Source organism: Falco punctatus, assembly GCF_963210335.1.
Source record: "Falco punctatus genome assembly, chromosome: 3".
Classification (NCBI taxonomy): Eukaryota; Metazoa; Chordata; class Aves; order Falconiformes; family Falconidae; genus Falco; species Falco punctatus.
Window position 1 is genome coordinate 94204572 of NC_137582.1, and position 20567 is coordinate 94225138.

At 44.4% G+C, this 20567-nt stretch overlaps 1 protein-coding gene across 8 annotated transcripts in view; it reads left to right on the top strand.

Moving 5' to 3' along the window:
* The window catches only part of RREB1 (ras responsive element binding protein 1), a 129546-nt gene that overhangs the window by 87036 nt on the left and 21943 nt on the right, over positions 1-20567 (top strand). For all 8 annotated transcript variants that reach the window (XM_080379948.1, XM_080379949.1, XM_080379950.1 and 5 more), the window contains 4 exons: positions 166-310; positions 1456-1595; positions 15387-15576; positions 17362-20104. In XM_080379948.1, the coding sequence (XP_080236074.1) occupies positions 166-310; positions 1456-1595; positions 15387-15576; positions 17362-20104 (3218 nt within the window). The remainder of the gene's footprint in view (positions 1-165; positions 311-1455; positions 1596-15386; positions 15577-17361; positions 20105-20567) is intronic.

Below are 20567 nucleotides of genomic sequence, written 5' to 3' on the forward strand. Positions count from 1 at the left end.
CCAAGGGCCGGTGCTGGATTGTGCCCTAGCTGTTTTTCAAAAGTTCAGTCTGGTTTATGTGATCTCTGCCGGTGTCCTTTAAGAAGTGCTGTTGGTGTTAAAATTTACATGGACTTTCCACCCCGATTTGCCTGCTGACAGTGTCTTCTTCCCCCCCCTGCTCAGGCACATGAAGATTCATGAGAAGGATCCGAACAGCACAGCAAGCACAACTCCCCCGTCGCCGCTGAAGCGCAGGCGATTATCTTCGAAACGGAAGTTTAGTCATGATGTTGAGATGGACAGAGAGGAGAGGACACCTGCAAAAAAGGTTCTTTATGGAGCATGAAGCAAAAGACATTCCTCGCTACCTCCTAATATGTCAGCTGTTGAGTTCATGCAGTTAGAACAGAAATACTAAAATCTGGTCTTTTTACAGCCCTGTATATATTTTAAGATGCCGTGCTTGTCCTGTGTAGCCAGCACTGTTGTCTGAGATTTTAAAAGAATGTCTGATTTCAGAGATTGAAAGAATTAAATTGTCTCAATTCTTTATTGTTCAGATTTTTGGGTTTACTTATGATTTATATGAGATAATTGATGTTGGATGACAAGAGGATGAACTTTTTTTTTTTTACCTCCTATTTAATTCATAGTAGTCTTGCAGGATAGTGATTTGAACTTGCAAAAAAGCAGTGTTTGCTTCAAAAGCAGCAACAGCTTAGGTCTGGTTTTGTCTTGATCCAAAGGGGGGAAAAAAAATCTGCAGTACATTTCCCTTTCACAGTAACACAATTTTGCATTATTGGAGTTGCAAGAGCAACAAGAAAATATTTATTTGAAGGCTAGACATTTCCATTAGGGTTTTTTTTATGAAATATTTTAGTGCATTTCAATCATTTGTACAAAATGTGTCGTGGCTGCCAAAATTAACTCGACCCTTTCCACTTACTATCTCTAAATGGCAAGCTAGTAGCAGTTCCATTTAGCACAGTATCCCTTGTTGTGTGCATGCTTTTCTCCCTGTAATCAGAGGAGGGCTATAGAAAACATGCAGAAGTTCGCTGCTTTTCCCTGGACCACTTGAGTTAGCAGTTGGCAGTATCTCAGCAGCATAAATAATTTAAGCTGACAGCTCGCCTGGCTTTCTGAAGGGGGAGGAATGCTAGTTCAGTGTTACATAAACATATGGGTTTATAAGTTGTTCAAATTGCAGTTTCTCATTTATCCGTGACTTAGCTGCACACTTTATCTTCTACTGAGCCTCCTCTTTGGTTGTGCATGTCCTCACACACACACAGAGGCTCGGTCGCTTACCCTCTCTCTGTTGCCGAAATGAGTAATTTCTGGTTGCCTGCAGCAAAGTTATGGATGAAGCCCGCTGCTTCATTTTTAGGAGGAAGACTTTGAATGGATTGCATGTTTGGTTTATGGCTTGAAATTTGGTCTAGTGAGGTTTTTTCCCTCTCTCTGAAGGTTGTCGAGGATGGTCACTCCGGTGAAGGGGATAAGAAGGCTGAGGAGGAAGTTTATCATTGTCCAGTGTGTTGCAAAGCTTTTTTTTGCAAGTATGGGCTGGAGTCCCACATGGACACACATCCAGATAATTCGCTGAGGTAAGAAATAGTCCCGAGAGTGTTTCTGGTCACCAGATGGCCTAAGGGAGCTGGCTTGGGAAGGGGCAGGAGCCTTTCAGCCCCCTGCACGGTGAACTGCCCCTCCTTGTGATTTTGAACTCCCCTCTGAACCCATCGCTGTTGTTAAATAAAATTGTAAAATGCCAACACTGCAACACTTTAACAAGTTAAACAAAAGATGCTTAAAACTTGAAGCAAAACTTAATAAAAGTATTCAGGTACCAACCTCTGGGATTATTCTGACTGGGGAAAAGGCCAGCAGCTGGATAGAAAGTCTTTGTTGTCTGTCATGAGAGTGAGTGAAGATAGATGAGTTTCTGGTTCCAGAGTTGGAATAAAACATGTTATGTTTTTTCTGCATGTTAAGGTTGGGGAATAATGAAGATTTTGGCTTAAATCAGCTTCTCTTAACAAGGAAAAATTAGTTATAAATTGTTTGGGAAGGTGCTTGGGTGTTTTGTTTTGATTCATGTAATTGCCCCTGGGACTACTGGTATTTTATTCCCTGTTTTTTTACCATAAAAAAACCATAGAACCAGATACATGAAGATATAAAAGAGCTATTCCAAGTCTAGTTTATACTTGTAGAAAGGCTGCTATTTTAGAAAAGGAGATTGTCCATTTGCAGATGTGTGTCAGTGTTTTAAGCTTATTGTGGGACATTGGACTCTAATGATCTTTTTGCAGGGGTGCAGAATTCAGCATCTTTAAGTGTCAACACTCTCTCCTGAATATAGTTTCTTAATAGAATGGCATGGAGCAGAGCCATCCCATTCTATTAAACGTGATTAATTTTATTAAATTTTCCAAATTTTTTAATTAAAAAACTTTGGTAAATAGGTGTAAAACTATTCTAAAAGGCGTTCTAAGTGCTGTAATTACTGGGGAAACGAGTTGGAAAGGTCTTTCTTAAACTTGGTCTAGCAAATAGTAGTTAATTAAATGGAGTTTGCAGTTTCTGAAGTAGATGAAGTAAATTTTTATTGTAGAGCAAAACTGAAACAGTTGTTCTCTGGTAAGAGCTCTGCAACCCCCACAAAAGGGAGTCTGAGGTAATTTTGCCATACACTTTATATGCTTTAGAGAAAGCAGCTGTCATACTAGGCTTATCCTGGCATTAGCCTCATTTTCAAGCTTCTGTGAAGATATGACCTCTTTGCAAAGTTATATGCCATGGACCTGAGTGGAGAGCTGGATTCTCTTGCTGTGAGTGATGTATAAAAGATAACAGAATAGGTAACTCTTCTAGCTTAGCAGCTTTGCAGTCTGCTGCAGAAAGACACAGTGGCTGTGCAAACATGCTATTCCTCTTGCGACTCTTTCTCTAGAATTAGGAGACTTGCTTTTGGATAATATTCCTCTGAAATTGATTTTGCTACCCTTGATGATGTTGAACAACAAAGACTAAAATGTGTCCCTAAATCAAAGCCACGATTGTCAGGCTCTGTGGGCATGAGTTAAGGGTGGTGCTGGGATGTTGGTCTTCATGGACTAGTCTAGAAGATGGTAAGGGGGTTTTGTCAAATGCTTTAGTAATTTAAGACAGTGGAGATAGGACAGAACAAGGAAGCTGTGGTTCTCCCTGGTCAGCTAACATATTCAAATGCAACTTGCCCTGCCTATCTGGTTTAAAACACACCTTTTGTCCTGGTCTAGACAATCAAATGACACTGTCTCTGCTTGGCTCAATCTAACAGAAAATCCTCTGGGAAGCAGAGCAGTCTGGGCTGCTGTTGAAGTAGACTCTCTCATCCCAAAGGAGGTAGGTTAAAATCCTTGGCAGGCAGGGGCTGTAATCCCCTGGTTCCCAGGGTTCTGCAAGACTGTTCATAGGATTCAACAAGATACACTGAATGCGGCACGACATTCTCAGCTCTGAGTTCGTGTAGCTAAAGTGATTCCTCTTGGTGAGTCTTAAGGGTGATTTTTGAGTGAAAGAGGTGAAGAAAAGGCAGTATTATGCTAGAGTATCAGAGCAGGAGGTACATGTGTATGGGTGTGCTCGCAGTGGGGTAGTAAACTTAAAAATGTTAGAAGGACTCATCAAATCTTGGTGTTTCCTTATTGTAGAAGACGAGGAGGAAGAACTCTCCTTGAAGTTCAAACAAGCAAAAAAGCGTAGCAGCTGTGTTTTGAGCGAAGGGTAGGGAGCAGAACACCCTCAGTCTCTTTTTATTGCCAGTATTGTAGAAGCAGAGTCACTTGATCAGGAATTCTGTAAGGCAGGTACCAGATGTGCATCCGAGCTAGATGCTCCGGGTCTGGCAGTCAGTTTGAAGCTATCTAGGTAGCCCAGCACAGACTGTTTCGTCATGACCAAAAATAAGTGATGCTCAATCTGCCTAGCTGTGCCTTTCTTTGTAAACCACAGGGCAAACATCTGACTCCCTTTTGCTCCACGAGTAGTTGGCATAAAAACATTTGTAGCCATCGGCTCTGGAGCAGCACACCGGTGTGCATTGCCTTGATGGTGGTACCAACATCCCTTCAGGAGTGCATCCCTTGCAGCAGCAAAGTGCCAGGGTGGGCAGGAGCTTCTGCCTGGCTTCCTTGTGGTCCTTTAATCCTGCCATTGTAGTGCTGTTGTGTAAATACAGCCTGTTGCCCCCAGAGCTGTCTGAGTCTGTCTGTTCTGGCCCCCCTCTGCTAAGCAGCAGAAAAGGTAAGGCTGTCTGGCAGCCCCCGGATCAGCATGTGAGCAGCTAATTTACAGGGTGGGCCATTACCCTTCCAGATACTGTCAAATGAACAACTTTAAATCACAGGGTTAGCTGTTCAAAGTCAGCTGAAAAGACACCCCGCATTGTCTTCCCCAGTACTGCTTTTTCATGTAAAGCCTCAAGCGGGGAGCACCTCTTTGTTTACTTGCAGCAGAATAAACAATACTTAATCCACTGATTGTGTGAGAGGGGCTCCCGCGTGGGAGAGTATCTCTTGATTATGTAAAATTCTAAATCGTGCATCTTTGTCTCCTAATTACGGTAAGAACTGCCCTGCTCTTGGGAGCAATAATAGGGCCCTTTGTCCAGCTGACAATGGGCTGTGGTACTGCATCTCCTTCATTGCATTACCCCCCCTGGTCAGTCTCTGTCCCTTTGAAGCCCTGGGACCTGCACCCTAATTAGTGACATGAGCTGGTCCCAGCGAGGTTCCTGCAGTCCCCATTAGCTGTGGGAGGTGGCCCAGGGGTGCTTTCGGCCCCCCTTTTCCCTCTACCTGGATTATTTAAGGAAGGTGTCTGTTCCCCTGCAGCTGGGGCCTCGGGACACCATCTATTTTGGTGAGTTTGTATCTTGAGTGTTGATATAATTAGCAGAGCAGTGAAACACTGTGCAGCCAATAGGGAAAACGAGAAACCTCGGGGAGCGGGGTAACTTCTCTGGAAGCTTTTGTGGCAGAGGGTTGCTGTCAAACATGGTAATGTGCTTGTAAAGGTCGGCTGACAGACAGCTCTGAGCAACATCAGCAGCGCAAGCAAAAGAGACGTGAGGATTTCCTGGGGAGAAAGCTCTCCAGGCGCTATGTGAGGTTTCTCCTCTTCCTTTGGCAAGTACAATGGAAGAGGCTTAAAGTAAAACGTGTGGCTTTTAAAAAAGAATATGCACTATAAAATTCCTCTGTTGGGTTTCACTGTAACCAGAGCATACCCTTTATATTTCTTCTCCAGGAGGCTTCTTTTACAGTATTCTGTACCAACAGCTAAAGGGTTTTTAATTTTTCCTTCCTCACAGCAGCAAGGAGACATTTACATTTATGCTGCCTCTCACGCGTGTATCTTCCTGAGGAGGGAGGTGGTGGTAGGTTGCAGTTACCTCCTTTCTTAGAGACTTGTTTCAACATCAGTTCTGAGCAAGGATGGTTGTGCAGTTTGACAGTGGTAAAAGCCTGGATCTTAATGACTGTTACGAGGACTTTCTGATCGTATTTCGTTCAGTGTGGCATTGCCTTCAGTTACGGATTTGTTTCTGCTGACTCTTTATGTGAGACAAGAAATGAATAGACGTTGCAGAGTGTGAAAGACACTGTCTGCCTCAGTCACTGAGCTGACCAGGTGACCAGAACCAGTAGATGCCTGTTGCTGTGAATGGATTCAGGGTAGGTTATGTTTTTTGACCTTTTACGGAGCATGTCCAAACAGTGATATAATATATTAAGCTTTGTAACTTGCCAAATATCGGGCATATTTTCACAAGGACAGCAAAAGCAGTTCTCTTGTCCCAGGGTAATGTGCTTTTGTAGAACTTCCAAACAAAGAAAACCAAAAGCCATTCACAGTCCACCTTGTTCTTCAAGACAGCCTAGCCAAGTTTTGTAGAAACTTGTGAAGTCAAATTGGCTAGAGGTTGAATACCACCATGGAAAGCTGTTGTTTTGAATAGTTAGATCGGTAGCAGGCATAGCAACAGAGGAGCTCAGGTCCTGGGATGTAGTGTCAGGACACCCTGACCGTTGGTGTCTGTTGTCAGCTGCCTCCACTTTTGCCAGGGTAACCACTGTGAGCTCTTGTTTCTGAAAACACCCCAGGTGGAAAATGCTGTCGTTGTGTCTTGGTGTTACCTGGCTTCACTCAGAAGGAGTGGACAACTTAAATGGTCTCCTGGACTCTGTGGGTAAACAGTTTGACAAGATACCACATGCAGCTGATGATGCAGTCGGGCTGGTCACAAGGTTTCCCCCTCTGTGAGCACATCCCCATTCTTCAGTGCATGGTGTCAGGTGGTGGGATGCTGCAAGGCACCTGGACCTACATCCTAGTCTTAAATAAGTTTAGCCAGTGCACATGAGCAGCTCCATTTAAGTCAAGACAAAAGGAAGTGGGTTTGGAGTCAAAATTATTCCAGCTCATTAGAATATTATATATTTATTGCCCAGTTACAGTTCTTCAGGGCAGTTCTGCACATTGACTTTGGGAAGATAAAATAGCCAAGAAAATAAATAATCTAAATTTAAAGGTTACAGAGGTAGTTTCAATCATTAGCACCAGTAGAAAAGACACTGGTACTAACAAGACCGAGTTGTGTATAGAGCAGCAATGTGACTGAGTAGAAGTACCTTGTGCAGGATGTAAAAGAGGAAAAAAACCACCAGATAAAGCCCATTAAGTGTCATTCCTGTTTTTGCCAATGCCTACTTAAGCAACTTTAGGAATTCACTTTATATCTTTTCTCTCTTTACATAGCAGGGAATAATCTTTCTGACTTCATTTTTGTGAGGCATGTTGCTTTCTATACATGGTCAGCCTTTTGTGAGAAGAGGGAGTTAGTGACATTGCAGATTCCTAGTAGTTGACACTACTGTTACTGAAGGCAACTTGAAGCATGAATGACAAGTAGTTTTCATGGTGAAATTTCATACTACTTTTCCATCTCTGTCACGACTGTTGGTGTGCACATGGATAAGCCTCATTCCTTGTTAGCACTACAAGATATGAAATGTGCGCTTCTAATGCAGCTGGATAATTCTGAGGTTGTTTAGATTTTTGAGTACCAAGAGAGGGGTGGAAAGCACTCCAGCATAGACATGTTCATGGACCTCCTTGACCTTGGGGTTTGGCACACTATGGCTGCAGTAGTTCCCTTTGTAATCATTGTTTGAGATTGTACCAGCACGGGTAGTTTTGGTAAGAACTGCTGCTAGAGGTACTAACAGAGTCAATGCTGCAAGGCTTGTTACAGCCAAGGATGGAGGTGCGCAAGGGTCAGTTGTGTGGCGTTGCTGATTTTGGCTGACTCTCTTGCTCTGCTCTTCTCTGCTCTGCTCTGTGAGCTGCTTCTTTGGTGTCTTGCTGATAGGAACTAGGGACCAAATCCTGATCTCTGTTGGCAGCATTTTCAGTGCAGGAGCAATTCTGCGAGCCAGCTGGTGGCAATGAAATCCAGCTCTCGTAAATGCTAGGACCAAAAATATGCTGTGGTACAATTCAGCTCAATGTTGATAAAGCAGAGGAGAGGGTATGCAAGCAAGCTGGGGAATGCGTCCTTTTACTGAGCAAATGGAGAAGTAAAATCAGCGAGTTAAGCAACTGTATGCTGGCTTGCAAAAGCAGACCAGAACTGCATTTTAAGTGCTTTCTGAAGTTTCTGTTCAGAAAAGGGAGATGGGAAACATCAGAAGAGCAGTGCGAGTCCAATGCTGGCCTAGAAGTGGTCAGCTCACATCAGGGAGCTCATTGTGCGAGGAGACTGGGAATCAAGAGCAGCTGAGTACAAATATCAGATAGTGAATGGACACGGGGAGTGACGCTCTCATGTGAAACTGTGTGGTTTGTCACATGGCATTGAATATCTTAGCTCGGTTGCAAGAATAGAAAGTGGGTAAAATGCAAAGCTGATGGTAGAGGAAAGCTGCTCGTAAAAGGGAATACAGGAGGGAAGGAGAGCTGAGCCAAAATAGGTTATTAGCGTGCCTGTCTGATCCTGATGGCCAGGGTTTGTTTATACACAGGCTGTCTCAAAGCGCTGGCTGCTTATTGTGTTAGCAGTCACGTCTGCGTGCTGAGCATAGCTTACCTGCGAATGTAGATAAGGGCAAGGGTGTTCAGTCCAGATTCGGCTGCGCCTATTGTGAGCCCTGTTGTCATCAGTGGATGGTTACAGGATAGAGAGGCGGCTGTAGATGTGTTTCTTCTTACCTTACTTGTGAAAAGCAGTGTTGCTTTTTAAACATGGTAACACATAGATATATTTTTTTTTAACTCTTGCTATTAATGTTAAAACTGCTGAAGTACTTGGCTTCCATTTTTGTAAGATGTGCTAAAAGGCAGGAAGAACTTTGCTTTTCTTACCCTGAAAGAATACCAGGAGGTCCGCTGGAGTTTGTGTGCACAAATAATGACTTTTGTTCTGGATGCTGTACAGCTTCCAGTTTTGGTAGCTGCAGAGAACTGTATTGGTCATGCTTTTTCCCCCCCTCAGGTATGCTTGCTCTAATTTTTAAACCCTTCATTGCTACTTATGTTGATCTTCAGCTCTTGCACCATGATTCTCTCTAGCCAATTTCTTGACGCTTCTGGTTTTTAAAACTTTGACCTTTATTGAGTAAAATGGTCATTCTGAGAAAATGAACGACTTTTGTGCAAATGTCTGCAGGCCATCTCGCATTTTCCCTTTATTTGTTTTTAATTGAATGTTAATTCTGTTGAAGTGAATGGTAGAGTAGGCTACTGTTCCAGCAGGGCAGAGGTATTTAAATTTGGCACTGTTGAAGTGTTTCGGGTACGTGCAATTTATTACAGAGTTGGGAAGAAGTGCAATCTTTTTTCCTGATTTTTCTTTGATCACACACAAAGGAAGTTAAAAGATGGCACAGGATGTCTCGTTAAACCTTAAAGGGGTTAAATTCACTTGAGTTACTCTGGTTGCAAGAGTCACAGTAGGCTTGTACAGACACTGGCTCTGCAGCATGCCGACAAGTTTCTGAAGCACGACATCACCCTGGTTTATATCAGATCTGCCCTGGCTCCCACACGATACTTTTCTCGCCTGGACCACAGCGCAGCTGTAGGAATGCACATAGCATTGTGCATCCCTCTATTAATAGAAGGGCTGGTGCAGTGGTCTCAGCCTTTGCTGCACCCAAGGGTGGCTTCTTTGAGGGAAGGGAGGATTAAAGGGAGCAACGGGACATGTTGGTAGCAGAGTCGGGACAGCCGGTGGGGAGGTGGGAGGGAGGAAAAGTTTAAAGTCCTGCCTTTGCTGAGGAGGTGAAGCAGCGTGCACTGAACTTCTGGTGAGCAGTGTCTGTCCCTCTATGCACTGGGAAAGGGGAGGGGAGCCTCCCCAGCCTGTCACGCCTGGCAAGGTGCTAGCTCCCGGTGCTACTGTGTGCTTGTGGTTTTGCGCTGACCCATAGCGTTGGACAAGGTGGCTATGGGAGAGCAGCAGGTCCTTCGGGGTCAGACACGCTGTGATGCTGTGCGGGAAGGAGGCAGGAACGGTCATCACAGGACAGTGGGAGGACCCACAGGGATCCCCGGGGGAAGGCAGGAGCAGTGTTCACAGCACTGCTGCTTTTCCATCACTCATCTGCAGCAAGTGGGAGAGATTAGTGCAGCTGTTGGATGTTATTTCCCAGGGCCCTGGGTGTGGAGGCCAGGAAGGGGTTTTCATCCAAAAGGAGATGAGTATTTGGACCTGGGTGGGGTTGCACAGGAGCAGAAACCGACTTGTTCTCTCTCATCTCCCTCCCTTTGCCTTGCCCCAAAAGAAGTGAGAAAAGCAAAGGAATGCTTTCCTGAAGGGGAATACATCTGTAACTTGCTAGTTTTTCTTTCATAGGTGGTGAAAGCCCGTATATTTAAAACCCTCCTTTCTCCGTCTCCCCTTCCTTGCCATCCTCCTCAGCAGTGCACAGGGCTGGTGCAGAGGCTGGGAGCCTGCTGTCATGAGTCAACAGCAGGGAATCGCCCATCTTTCTGTTCTGCCTAGTTGTATTATTTTTAGGTCAGCATAGGATTTTCTTTGCTCATAAAGAGAGCTGCGTTGATTCTGCAAATAATGTGAGACAGAAAGGAGAATAACAACAACAAAGGCAGAATTTTATGCACGGTATGTATTAGAGATTTCAGTGGGAGGATAGTAACATAACTGTGTATTAATGACTTCTGTCTCAGGATATGTTTCATTCTTGTTTTGTTTTCTTTGCTTCTATTTGTGGCAGTTGCTAAAGAGTACAAGACAGGAAAGGAAAAAAATTATACCAACCTTCACCTAGAAATTAACACTTTTTATTTGTTGACATCTACAACATGGGCAGCATAGTGTTAATGAGCTGCATGGATGAAAATTTAAGGTTTTGGTCTACCCTTGTGTGTTTTCAGAATTACAAGCAGAAGAATGCTAAATGTTCATTTCCCTTTGCAGGTCTCAGGTAATGCAGAGCATAACATAGTGTTTGTTTAACTTCTTGGTAACAGAACGATGGGTGTAAATATTTGGCATTTGCATCTTTACTGGAATACAAAATGTAGAAGGATTGAATGTTGGCATTACTGTTAATCAAGATCAAGACTGATTAATTTTGTTTAAAATTTGGCTCTGCATTTCCTTTCCTTTTCTTAAAGAAAAAAACCCCTATTTCCAATGCTGACAGATCGGAATTGTCTCAGAGAAGAGTGTAATGCAAGGCAACAGGCATCGCTTACATAAACTTTTCGTGCATAGGTGCAGCTTGTCATAAGTGCAGCAAATCCTGGCTTGCTTCTTGAACAAGCTGCACAAAGTGAATACTAACATTTTAGTAGAAAGCTTTTTAATGGTGTGTTTTTACACAGACACCTTATCTGTATTTAAAAAAAAAAAAAAAAAGGGGTGCACTGGTATAGTAATAATTAAACAGTCTTGCCTGGTGTGATCCATGGCCTGAGCACCAAGGTCAGCCTGGTCATTACAGTGTCATCGCACAGTCATATTTTGGTTCTGCTTTTACATTTTAGCAGTTCTGTTTTCTCACCTGCTTGCTTTGTACACCTCTGCCAGTGAGCCGGAGCCCTAGTATTACATTTGCATTGCACAGGTGTGAATGACTTCAAAATGTAAAGAATTGAGAATGAAGCTCATTTTAAAGTGGTCTTAGCTGCTAAAAGCGTGTTTTTCCTTTTTACTTATAGTTGAATCTCTGTGCTTGGAACTGAACAGCTTTCTTCTCTCTGCTTTGTAATCACATTTATAGAAAAATGGAAAACTCTGGCCAAGACTAGCAATCACATGGTAACACAGCAACTTTTATTAGCTACATCTGGAAACTTACCTTGCAAGTAGAGTGCTTTTATCTCCACTCAGGTGTTGAGCCATTGCTCTGTCTGCTCTGCTAACAACCTCAAAACCTGTTCCCATCTCTGTTCTCTGCAGCCATACCCATCCATGTTTGACTTGGCACTACACATGAGCAGACTTGTGAAACTGTAAGGAGAGGGGTTGTTTTTTTGTTTGTTTTGGTTTTTTTTTTTTGTTTTTTGCTGTTGTTGTTTTAAAGTTCATCATGAGCAAAGTATTGCCATATGTTTGGGATGCTTTATTTGATATGCCAGACTTTTAAGACTTTCCACAGTTACTTATCTTCTTTTTTTAAAAAAAGTCATTTAAGCAAGAGGAAAAGGTGTTCATATCACCTGGGATTCCTTTCTCTTTTCCTTCTTAGACTGTGGGTTTAGATTTTAAAATACTGTGGGCATTGACACTACCTAAAGATGGAAAATTGTACTGATGACAAAACAGAGAAATTAATGGTTAGAAGTCATTAAAAAAACCTAATGCTTCAAGTTACTGCATTGTTAGGCATGGCAGCTTACTCCATCTTAAATTAACACAAGCCTTAGTCAATGCAACATGATGCTTGCCTTAACTAGTCAGGTTTTGAAGCTTAGTAGCTGTAAGTTTTTCTTGGAGGTGGTACATGTCCATATCTGCATCTGCATTGCTAATTGACTTCAAAGCTCAAGTCATGTCATTTGGGAGAAACTCAGACTCCTTTCTACTTGAGGTGAGGGGGAGGGAACTCAGCAAAAACACGCACACGTGAAAAACATTGTGCATACACTTGGGCAAACGGGCTGTGTATTTTAAATGGCTTGCACCCGTAGTGAAGTCTGACAAGCCCAAGTGAGGTCTACAGAGCCCAAGAGACCTCCTGAGCCGGTGGCATGCTGGCACCCCTCAGCATCGTGAGCAGCTTTACAATGACCTCCCTTGTCCTTGGTGAGCACCATGAGCACTAAGTGCCAGCAGTCGCTGGAGCCTGCTGGGCTGCCTGCTTGCCGGGGCAGCCTGCCCTGGAGGGGCTGCTCCACACATCTCTTAGGGAGGGCTTTTCTAGGGCTGTTTTTATTTCAGCTCTCCAAGCTGCAGCTGCCTGTGCAGGTGTGCCTGGACCACGGAGGGAGGGAGGGAGGGAGGGAGGGCATCCCCGGGTCCCTCCTGTGCTCCAGCTCCCATGTGGTCCTGTAAACTGTGACGCCAGGGGAAGGTGCAGAACCAGGGTTCTGTGCATGTATATTCCCTGAAGTGCTTTAATCTTGAGATAACAGGCATGGTTTATCTGGATGTTTCTTTTTTCAGCCAGATGCTTCTTTTTGACCAAATGGAAAAAGAGCTTAATTCTTTTCCCAGCTTCTCTTTTTGCTTGCTACTTCTTTACTCACAGCAAGGAAAATAGAAGATTAAGGAGGAATTTAAAATACAGAGAGGTGTTTAATTCTGTGCATTGTAAAAGAGAGAAAGTATATATTCCTTTTCCAAGATACATTACTTTTGTTTTGGGGGAGGGGAGGCAGTTCTCTTTGCTTGGAAAACACAGTTTTTGAATTGCAAATTTTTACTGTCCTGAGGCGTAGTAGTTGATACAGGTGTACTGCAAAGGACTTCTCACACGGGTCTCTGCTCTGAAAGATTTGCTCTCAAGTGCAGCTTTTGATGGGAGCCCTAAATAAACCAGTCCTTAAAATCAGTGTGTCGCACAGCCCATCGGTGTGAGGAGGTGGAGGTGAGGGAGCATGAGATGGGTGAGGCCACCTCCCCACCGTGTGTGAGGGCTGGCTGCTTGCTCAGGAGCGCTGCCTCCTGCTCAGCCCAAATCCTTGGGGTACCGTGGCAGGTGCCAGCTCTCCCAGTACCTCTGTGGTCCAGCCGATGGTATAGCTGTGCCTGCCCCATCACACACAAAGGGATACAGCCGCTGCATTGGGTTGCTGGTCCAGGAGAGGCCAGGCACATCAGGAACCCCAGCGCTACCTCAAAGACACCCTGAAGTGAGGGTCTGTGTCCCTCTGCAGAGCAGCTGGCCCCACAGCCCGCCAGCAGTGCTCCTGGTGGTGCTGGAGCATTGCTTGCAAGCCCTTGTTGTCTGTATGCTGACGTACCAGGGGGAGTGTGCCAGAAGTGCTGCTTGCTTTCACATGAGGCGTTCTCGTCGCCTCTAAAAAAGAATTTGTTTCAGTAGCCTGCAAGTTCTTCAGGTGACTGCTCTAACCCTTTTAATGCCTTCCTTCCCCCAGTGGCTTTCGTGGGTTTGTGTTTTTGTTGTCGCTGAAGATGAAAGCTTTGCCTCGTGGAATAGATGATGCCAAGTGAGCTGGAGGAGAGCCGTAGATCCTGACGCTGGAGGAGTGCTGTGTGTTGGCATTCCACTCCCCCACCCCCTAACCAGAGACTGTAACAGACCTCTTTAAGGAAACGTTTGCTTTGTAAATGGCATTGGTTCCTTATTTAATGGAATGCAGGGACTATGGTAGTAATAATTATAAAGGTAGGATGCAAGGAATTGACAGGGAGAGAAAACAGATTAAACCTCCAGCACATAATGTTTATGTCCCCAGCCTTCTGGGTACCGTGATAACAAAGGCCATGTTACATATACTTCACACTTGCTTCTTTCACCACTCAGAGACTATGAGTCCAGTTGCTTTGTGGGTGACTTGGTTATCTCTTCATTTTCAGGGAATAAAAAAGGTCTGTGGAAGTTTATGTAGTGATAAAAAGAACAACAATGGGAGTTTGTTAGGGACAGGACAGGGAGGGGGTGGTTTCAGGATTTTGTCAGAAGTAATTTCTAATTGCAGGATGTTTTTTTAATGAGTAGGCACATGTCCTTTTCCTTGATGTGGAGAGCGAAGACAGTATGGGGAGAACTAAAGCAAAGGGAGGCATGAAAAACTCCTAGTGCATATAATAATCTCACTGACAAAATCCGACTGCTTCACATTCACTGGTGTTTGCTTCTGTGAGACCCGTGGCTTTGGGTGCGAGCTGGAGCTGTAACCACAAGGAACCATGTGGAGTGAAACTGCGTCACTTTTTGAATGCAGAGTGGACACAACCTGTCATGCTGCAGAGCTCTCAAATCACAGATATTTAAAAGGCGGTAGGCTTGTTTGTTGACATGTTGGCCAAATGTTGCTGCATAGTCCTTACTGCCTGCAGCATAGCTGCATTTCCAGTACCTTTGATTGTTTAACACAAGTCTACTTTTTGTGAGAAAGTTCTGTTTAGCTGAATTTAGGATTTGAGAACTTAAGAAAAACAAGAAATCTTACCAGTAAAGTGTGGGTAGGAAAAGGAATTGCTTCTGCATTTTTCTTTGGGGCACATTGTCTTGAATGGGGTGTATGAGTGTCAGAAGTGTTGAATGTGGTTCAGGTCTTCCTCCTCTGACCCTCCTTCCCTCCAAGGAGCACAAGTTAAAACAGTATATTTCTCATAACAACTTTGAGAAAAATCAGTGAAAGTTTATGGAATAGTAGCGCAGAGAAAATTCTTACATGGGTATTTGAGTGGTGTGCAGTAGTATGTTTTTAAGCAGTAGTTAAAAAAGGTGCTATTTATACATTTCCAGCTGCTTGCTACTTAGGTCTGATTTAGCCTCTCCTTGTCACTGATTTTTTTAAAATGTCTTTTATTTTAATAGTACATTTTAGTAAAAATGAAATGATGTAAAGTCACTGAAATATTTTATGTTGGACAATGGGAAGGTTGTCAGAAGGCTGTGATCTCAGCTGCCACTTTGCAGTCTACCCACATGGAGCGCGCAGTTCTCATGTGCTCTGTTCTTTAAATTTCCAGCGAACTTAATAGCCAGAAACTGGTAGAAAATGACTGTGATTGAAATGGCCTTTCTGTGGTAATAGCAGTTTGACACACTGTAGCTTTGCTTTGTGTTTGGCAGGTTCTTGGTATCGTGGGGTGAGAGGAAGGAGGCTGTCCTAATGTAAGAGGAATGCTAGGTCTTAAGCTTACAGCAGTCAGTAAGTCATTTCGATTTTATTCCTTCCCTTTCCAGGTGTGACATCTGTTGTATTACCTTTCGTACTCATCGGGGCTTACTGCGCCATAATGCAGTTATCCACAAGCAGCTTCCCAGAGATGCCATGGGAAAGCCTTTCATTCAGAACAACCCTTCGATTCCAGCAGGCTTCCACGACTTGGGATTCATGGACTTCTCCTGTAGGAAGTTCCCCCGCATTTCTCAGGTACTCTCTGTTCTTCATAGCTTAAGGTACCAACTGATAAAGTACGTATTTTCTGTATTTGTTGACTCTTCCTTGATGAGACAGAGACTGGATGTAGAATATTTTGTGGAAAGCACATTACCACTGTCTCTGTAGGCTTCAAACACTTTCTGCCTTTCCTTTTTCTTTTTTCATCTGAAGAATATTGGGGTTGATTTTATTCAGCATTCCAGTGGGTAACTGTTGGTGTAATCATCTATAAAAATATTTAAACAAAAACTTTGGTGATGTTAGATCCTTGCCCTGTCCAGCGTGCCCAGTAGTTCTCTCCTTCCCAAAACCATCCCACATCTAAAATCAATAGGGAGGACATATATAGTAAGGAATACATGATTTTAATTTACTGTAAGAAGTTTGTAGTTGTGGTGTGAAAGATTTTATCTTCAAAATTACCTATCAAAAATTCAGGTCACCTTGCTAAATGGTGACCTCTTCGGTGATTACTTCACAAAACGTTCCCAGGCACCTTTCCACTATGTTCCTTACATGAGGTCTGAAGATTTTGCACCTTTGAAAGACAGTGGCTGGGGAAGGGCAGGGAAGTAGTCTGTAAATATTTTTCTGAGAGGCATAAAGCTTTCTACTGGATGTTATTTTTCCTCCCTCTGTCAAACCTTGTCAGCCTTAGTTAGTTTGGTTCTGGATGAAGCTACTTTTCTGTTTTTAAAAAAATAAATAAATAAATCAACAACACAATCCAGCAGGACCATGCTTATTCAGTATCTGCACTTTTCTTTTACTTCAATTAAAACATTGATTTCCAGCTCTCCTGACTGCAGGGTGTTAGACTTGAAATTTGCTGCTTGGCCCCGGGAGCATGTAGGTCATTTTGTAACTCTAGGAGGGTTTTGGTGTGAAATTTACAAAATCAGAAAAAGAAAAAACTTTTAAAACAACTTGATTTTATTTCTTTTGTAATTATTGTCAGACATTTAAACTTACTAAGGGATTTAAATGTTGGGACTTTGCTTTTGTAATGATTTTGCATGCCCTGTGAGGCGAGTCCCACGAAGTATCTGAACAAAGTGTGTAGTGTATATAAAGGTCTTGCCAGCCCTCTACTTAATCACTTGTGCTCTTCTTTGATGTGGAACCTTTGCAACATGTGAGCTGTCTGGGTAGCATTTAAAGACAGCATTTGGATCTATGATCCTTTTGAGGGGCAGGTAAAAAATCCGTTTGTGAGCTTAGTATTTTTCTTGGGAGAATAAATGTAATCAGACTTCACTAAGCAAAAGCCTTTCTGCTTTGGGCTCTGCGCTTCATTGATTTGCTTTTGGGGGATATTATTTTGGTTGATTTATGTTGTTTTGCCTTCTTCGATGCCTTTTTTTTTCCTCCTCTCCTCCTGGTTTCTTTGTAGTAATAAAGCTAAAAGAGGTAGTCTTACTGCCCCGCTTACTGAAGTTTGCTGTATAGTCTGCTGAGCCTCTTGTCCTGTCAGTGAAGTGAGAGAGGTTTCTGGAAGGGAAGTTCAGGATGGAAAAGTATCTGAGTATCTGAATAGCCCTCTGAAGGAGTTTGCCTTTATAGAATGGAACTTTTGGAAAATCAGCCCCTAATTCAGATACACCATGTAGGTGACTAAAAGCTGCGGAGCAGGAATATCTCCACGCTTGGTAGGTGGTGGCTGCTCTAAACTCCTTAACTTGGGCATTGGAAAAGAGTGTGAACTGTTTGTGTTTTGTAGTGGCATGTCATGCCTTTCCAGTTTGAGATGTCTAAGTATTTTCACATGTCTTGCAGGTCTGGTGTGAAACGAATTTGCGAAGGTGCATCAGTGACTTCCATCAGTTTATTTGCGAGATGTGTAACAAGGCATTCCCCATGCTTTCGGCGCTCGAACTGCACATAGAAACCCACATGATGGATCAGGGAAAAGACAAGCACAAGCCACAGTCCACAAACCCACCTGGCGAGAACCCAGACCAGAAAGCCTTCATGGCATCCTTGGGCCTACAGTACACCAAAGACATCAAGCCTGTCAAGCAGGAGGACAATATACAAGATGAGGTCCAAGAAACGCGGCTCAGAGCACTGAAGAGTAACCTACCTCAGGAACCTGGCAGCACCGGTCTGCTCAGCCTCTCTCCTCTGGAAGCTGCCTCTATGGGAGGGTCATTTTCAGTCCTTCCCCCAACAAAAGAAAACATAAAGCTCCTCTCGCTGCAGCCTTTCCAGAAGGGTTTTATCATCCAGCCTGACAGCAGTATTGTGGTAAAACCCATCTCCAATGAGTCTGCCATTGAGCTGGCAGACATTCAGCAGATCTTGAAGATGGCTTCTTCCGCTCCTCCTCAGATCAGTCTTCCTCCACTTTCTAAGGCACCTTCTGTCCCTGTGCAGTCCATTTTCAAGCATATGCCACCACTGAAGCCAAAGCCTTTGGTAACGCCCCGAACAGTCGTTGCAACCTCTACGCCGCCTCCTCTTATCAGTGCCCAGCAAGCCTCCCCTGGCTGCATCAGCCCAAGCCTCCCACCTCCCCCTCCGAGGCTGATCAAGAACTCGGTGGAGTCCTCCTCCAACTCTCACCTACCCCAGCCAGGAGCCAAATCAAGTCCTTCCTCACAGTTGCTCCTCCAACCCAAAGTAGAGCCTTTAACTCAGCACGAGATGAAGACACAACTGGAGCAGGACAGCATCATTGAAGCTCTCCTGCCTCTGAGTATGGAAGCCAAGATCAAGCAAGAGGTCACAGAAGGAGACCTCAAAGCCATCATTGCAGGGGCAGCGAACAAGAAAGCCCCAACCATGAGGAAAGTTTTGTACCCCTGCCGTTTCTGTGACCAGGTGTTTGCCTTCTCTGGTGTCCTGAGAGCTCACATCCGTTCTCACTTGGGTATTTCCCCGTACCAGTGCAACATCTGTGACTACATCGCAGCTGACAAGGCAGCGCTGATCCGGCACCTGCGGACGCACAGCGGGGAGAGGCCTTACATCTGTAAAATCTGCCACTACCCGTTCACAGTGAAAGCCAACTGTGAGAGGCATCTGCGAAAGAAGCATCTCAAAGTGACCAGGAAGGATATAGAGAAGAACATCGAATATGTCACCAGCAATGCTGCAGAGATGGTGGATGCCTTCTGCTCCCCAGACACTGTGTGCAAGCTGTGCGGTGAGGACCTGAAGCATTACCGGGCTCTCCGCATTCACATGAGGACGCACAGTGGCTGCCAGAAGAAGAAGCCGTTTGAGTGCAAGGAGTGTGGCACAGCCTTTTCAGCCAAGAGAAATTGCATTCACCATATCCTCAAACAGCACTTGCACGTGCAAGAAAGGGAGATCGAGAATTACATCTTGGCGGTGGACTGCAGTGCCCAGGAAGGCCAGACAGACCCTTCTTTATTGGAGGACAGCACTTACATGGACCGCAAGCCCATGACGCCTTTCTTGGAGCCACAAAATGGCTTCTTGCTTGGGACATCGTCTCACGTTCCCATCAAACTTGAACCTGCAGGCAACTTCCCGATGGATTTTGACGAGCCATTGGATTTCTCTCAGAAGAACAAAAACCTGAGTGCTGTGCAAGTGAAGCAGGAGAACCTGTTTGGCTCTTCTCCCCTGTCCCTCTACGATTGTTCCATGGAGCCTATCGACCTGTCCATCCCCAAAGCCCTGAAGAAGGATAAAGATGATGTCCCATGCGAAGCCAGGAGTCAAGAGTTGGCTGCTGCTGGGAACAGTGATAAAGCCTATAACTGTCTGCAGTGTCCTTTGGTTTTTGGTGCCAATGGAAGCTCAGAGAAAAACAGGGGTGTCAGGCATCCCCAGCCACTGAAAGGTTCGTTGCATTTGACTGTCCCGATCATTTCCCCGGCTCTCCTTGGCAATTCTGCCTTGCTGAGACCCTTGAGGCCTAAACCACCACCGCCACCACTCTTGCCAAAGCCTCCAGTAACTAAAGAGCTGCCACCGTTGGCTTCCATTGCACAGATCATTTCATCTGTGTCTTCTGCTCCTGCTTTATTGAAAACAGAGGCTGCAGACGCCAGTCCCAAGGCAGTGAGCAGCTCCACTGGCTGTGACAAATCAGGGAACGCCAAAGCAAAAGTGACAATCGTGACCGCTGTTCAGAGAGACTCCAGCCTGCCCAGTGACCTGACTCAGGCGTGTGATCCAGAGCAGTCTCCCATTGCCAATGCTGGGTTGACTAAGAAAAGAGGTCGAAAGAAAGGAACAAAAAATAAGCCTAAACTTAGCAGTGGTGTGGACCTGGAGTCAAGTGGGGAGTTTGCTAGCATAGAGAAGATGCTGGCTACCACAGACACTAATAAATTTAGCCCATTTCTGCAGTCCACTGACAATTTCAAGGAAGAAGGCGGCAGAAATGGAATGAGTGAGGATGAGAAGGAAACTGCTGAAGATAAGCTGCTGAGAGGGAAGAGGAACGCTTTTTCAGACTGCCTGCAAAATATCCCTTGTCCTTACTGTCCTCAAGTCTTTCCATGGGCAAATTCCCTGCAGCGGCACATGCTCACTCACACAGGTAAGAGTGCCTTGTGCTCACAGTGGATTGTAGACCCTGGGGAATGTTCCTCATGGAAAGGCTTCTCCATGGGAGGAGTCTATCTTTCGTGTCCTCTCTCTGATACCTGAATGGGTATTCTTTGTTATTTTGCAAATCCCTAGTTGCTGTTGTTGTATAGTGGTGGTGCTAAATTTTTCAGTAGTGGAATAACCTCTGTGCTTTTGAGTATTGGGGGGGCAAACTGAACTGCTAAAACCCATTTGACTTCAGTGGCATAATTTAGCCTACCTGGGAAAAGACTCTGGTTTCAGGTGTTCTGTTATTATTGTCTTATCTCAAAGGTGAACGTGTGTGTTGAATATTTCATTGTGCCTTACATGGTTTGTTTGGCTGCTTCCAGTTGCTGTTTGTCTGCATCAGTAATGATAAAAAGATCTATAAAGATGAGAGCAAATAAGTATAGAATTGTGGCAGGAAAATA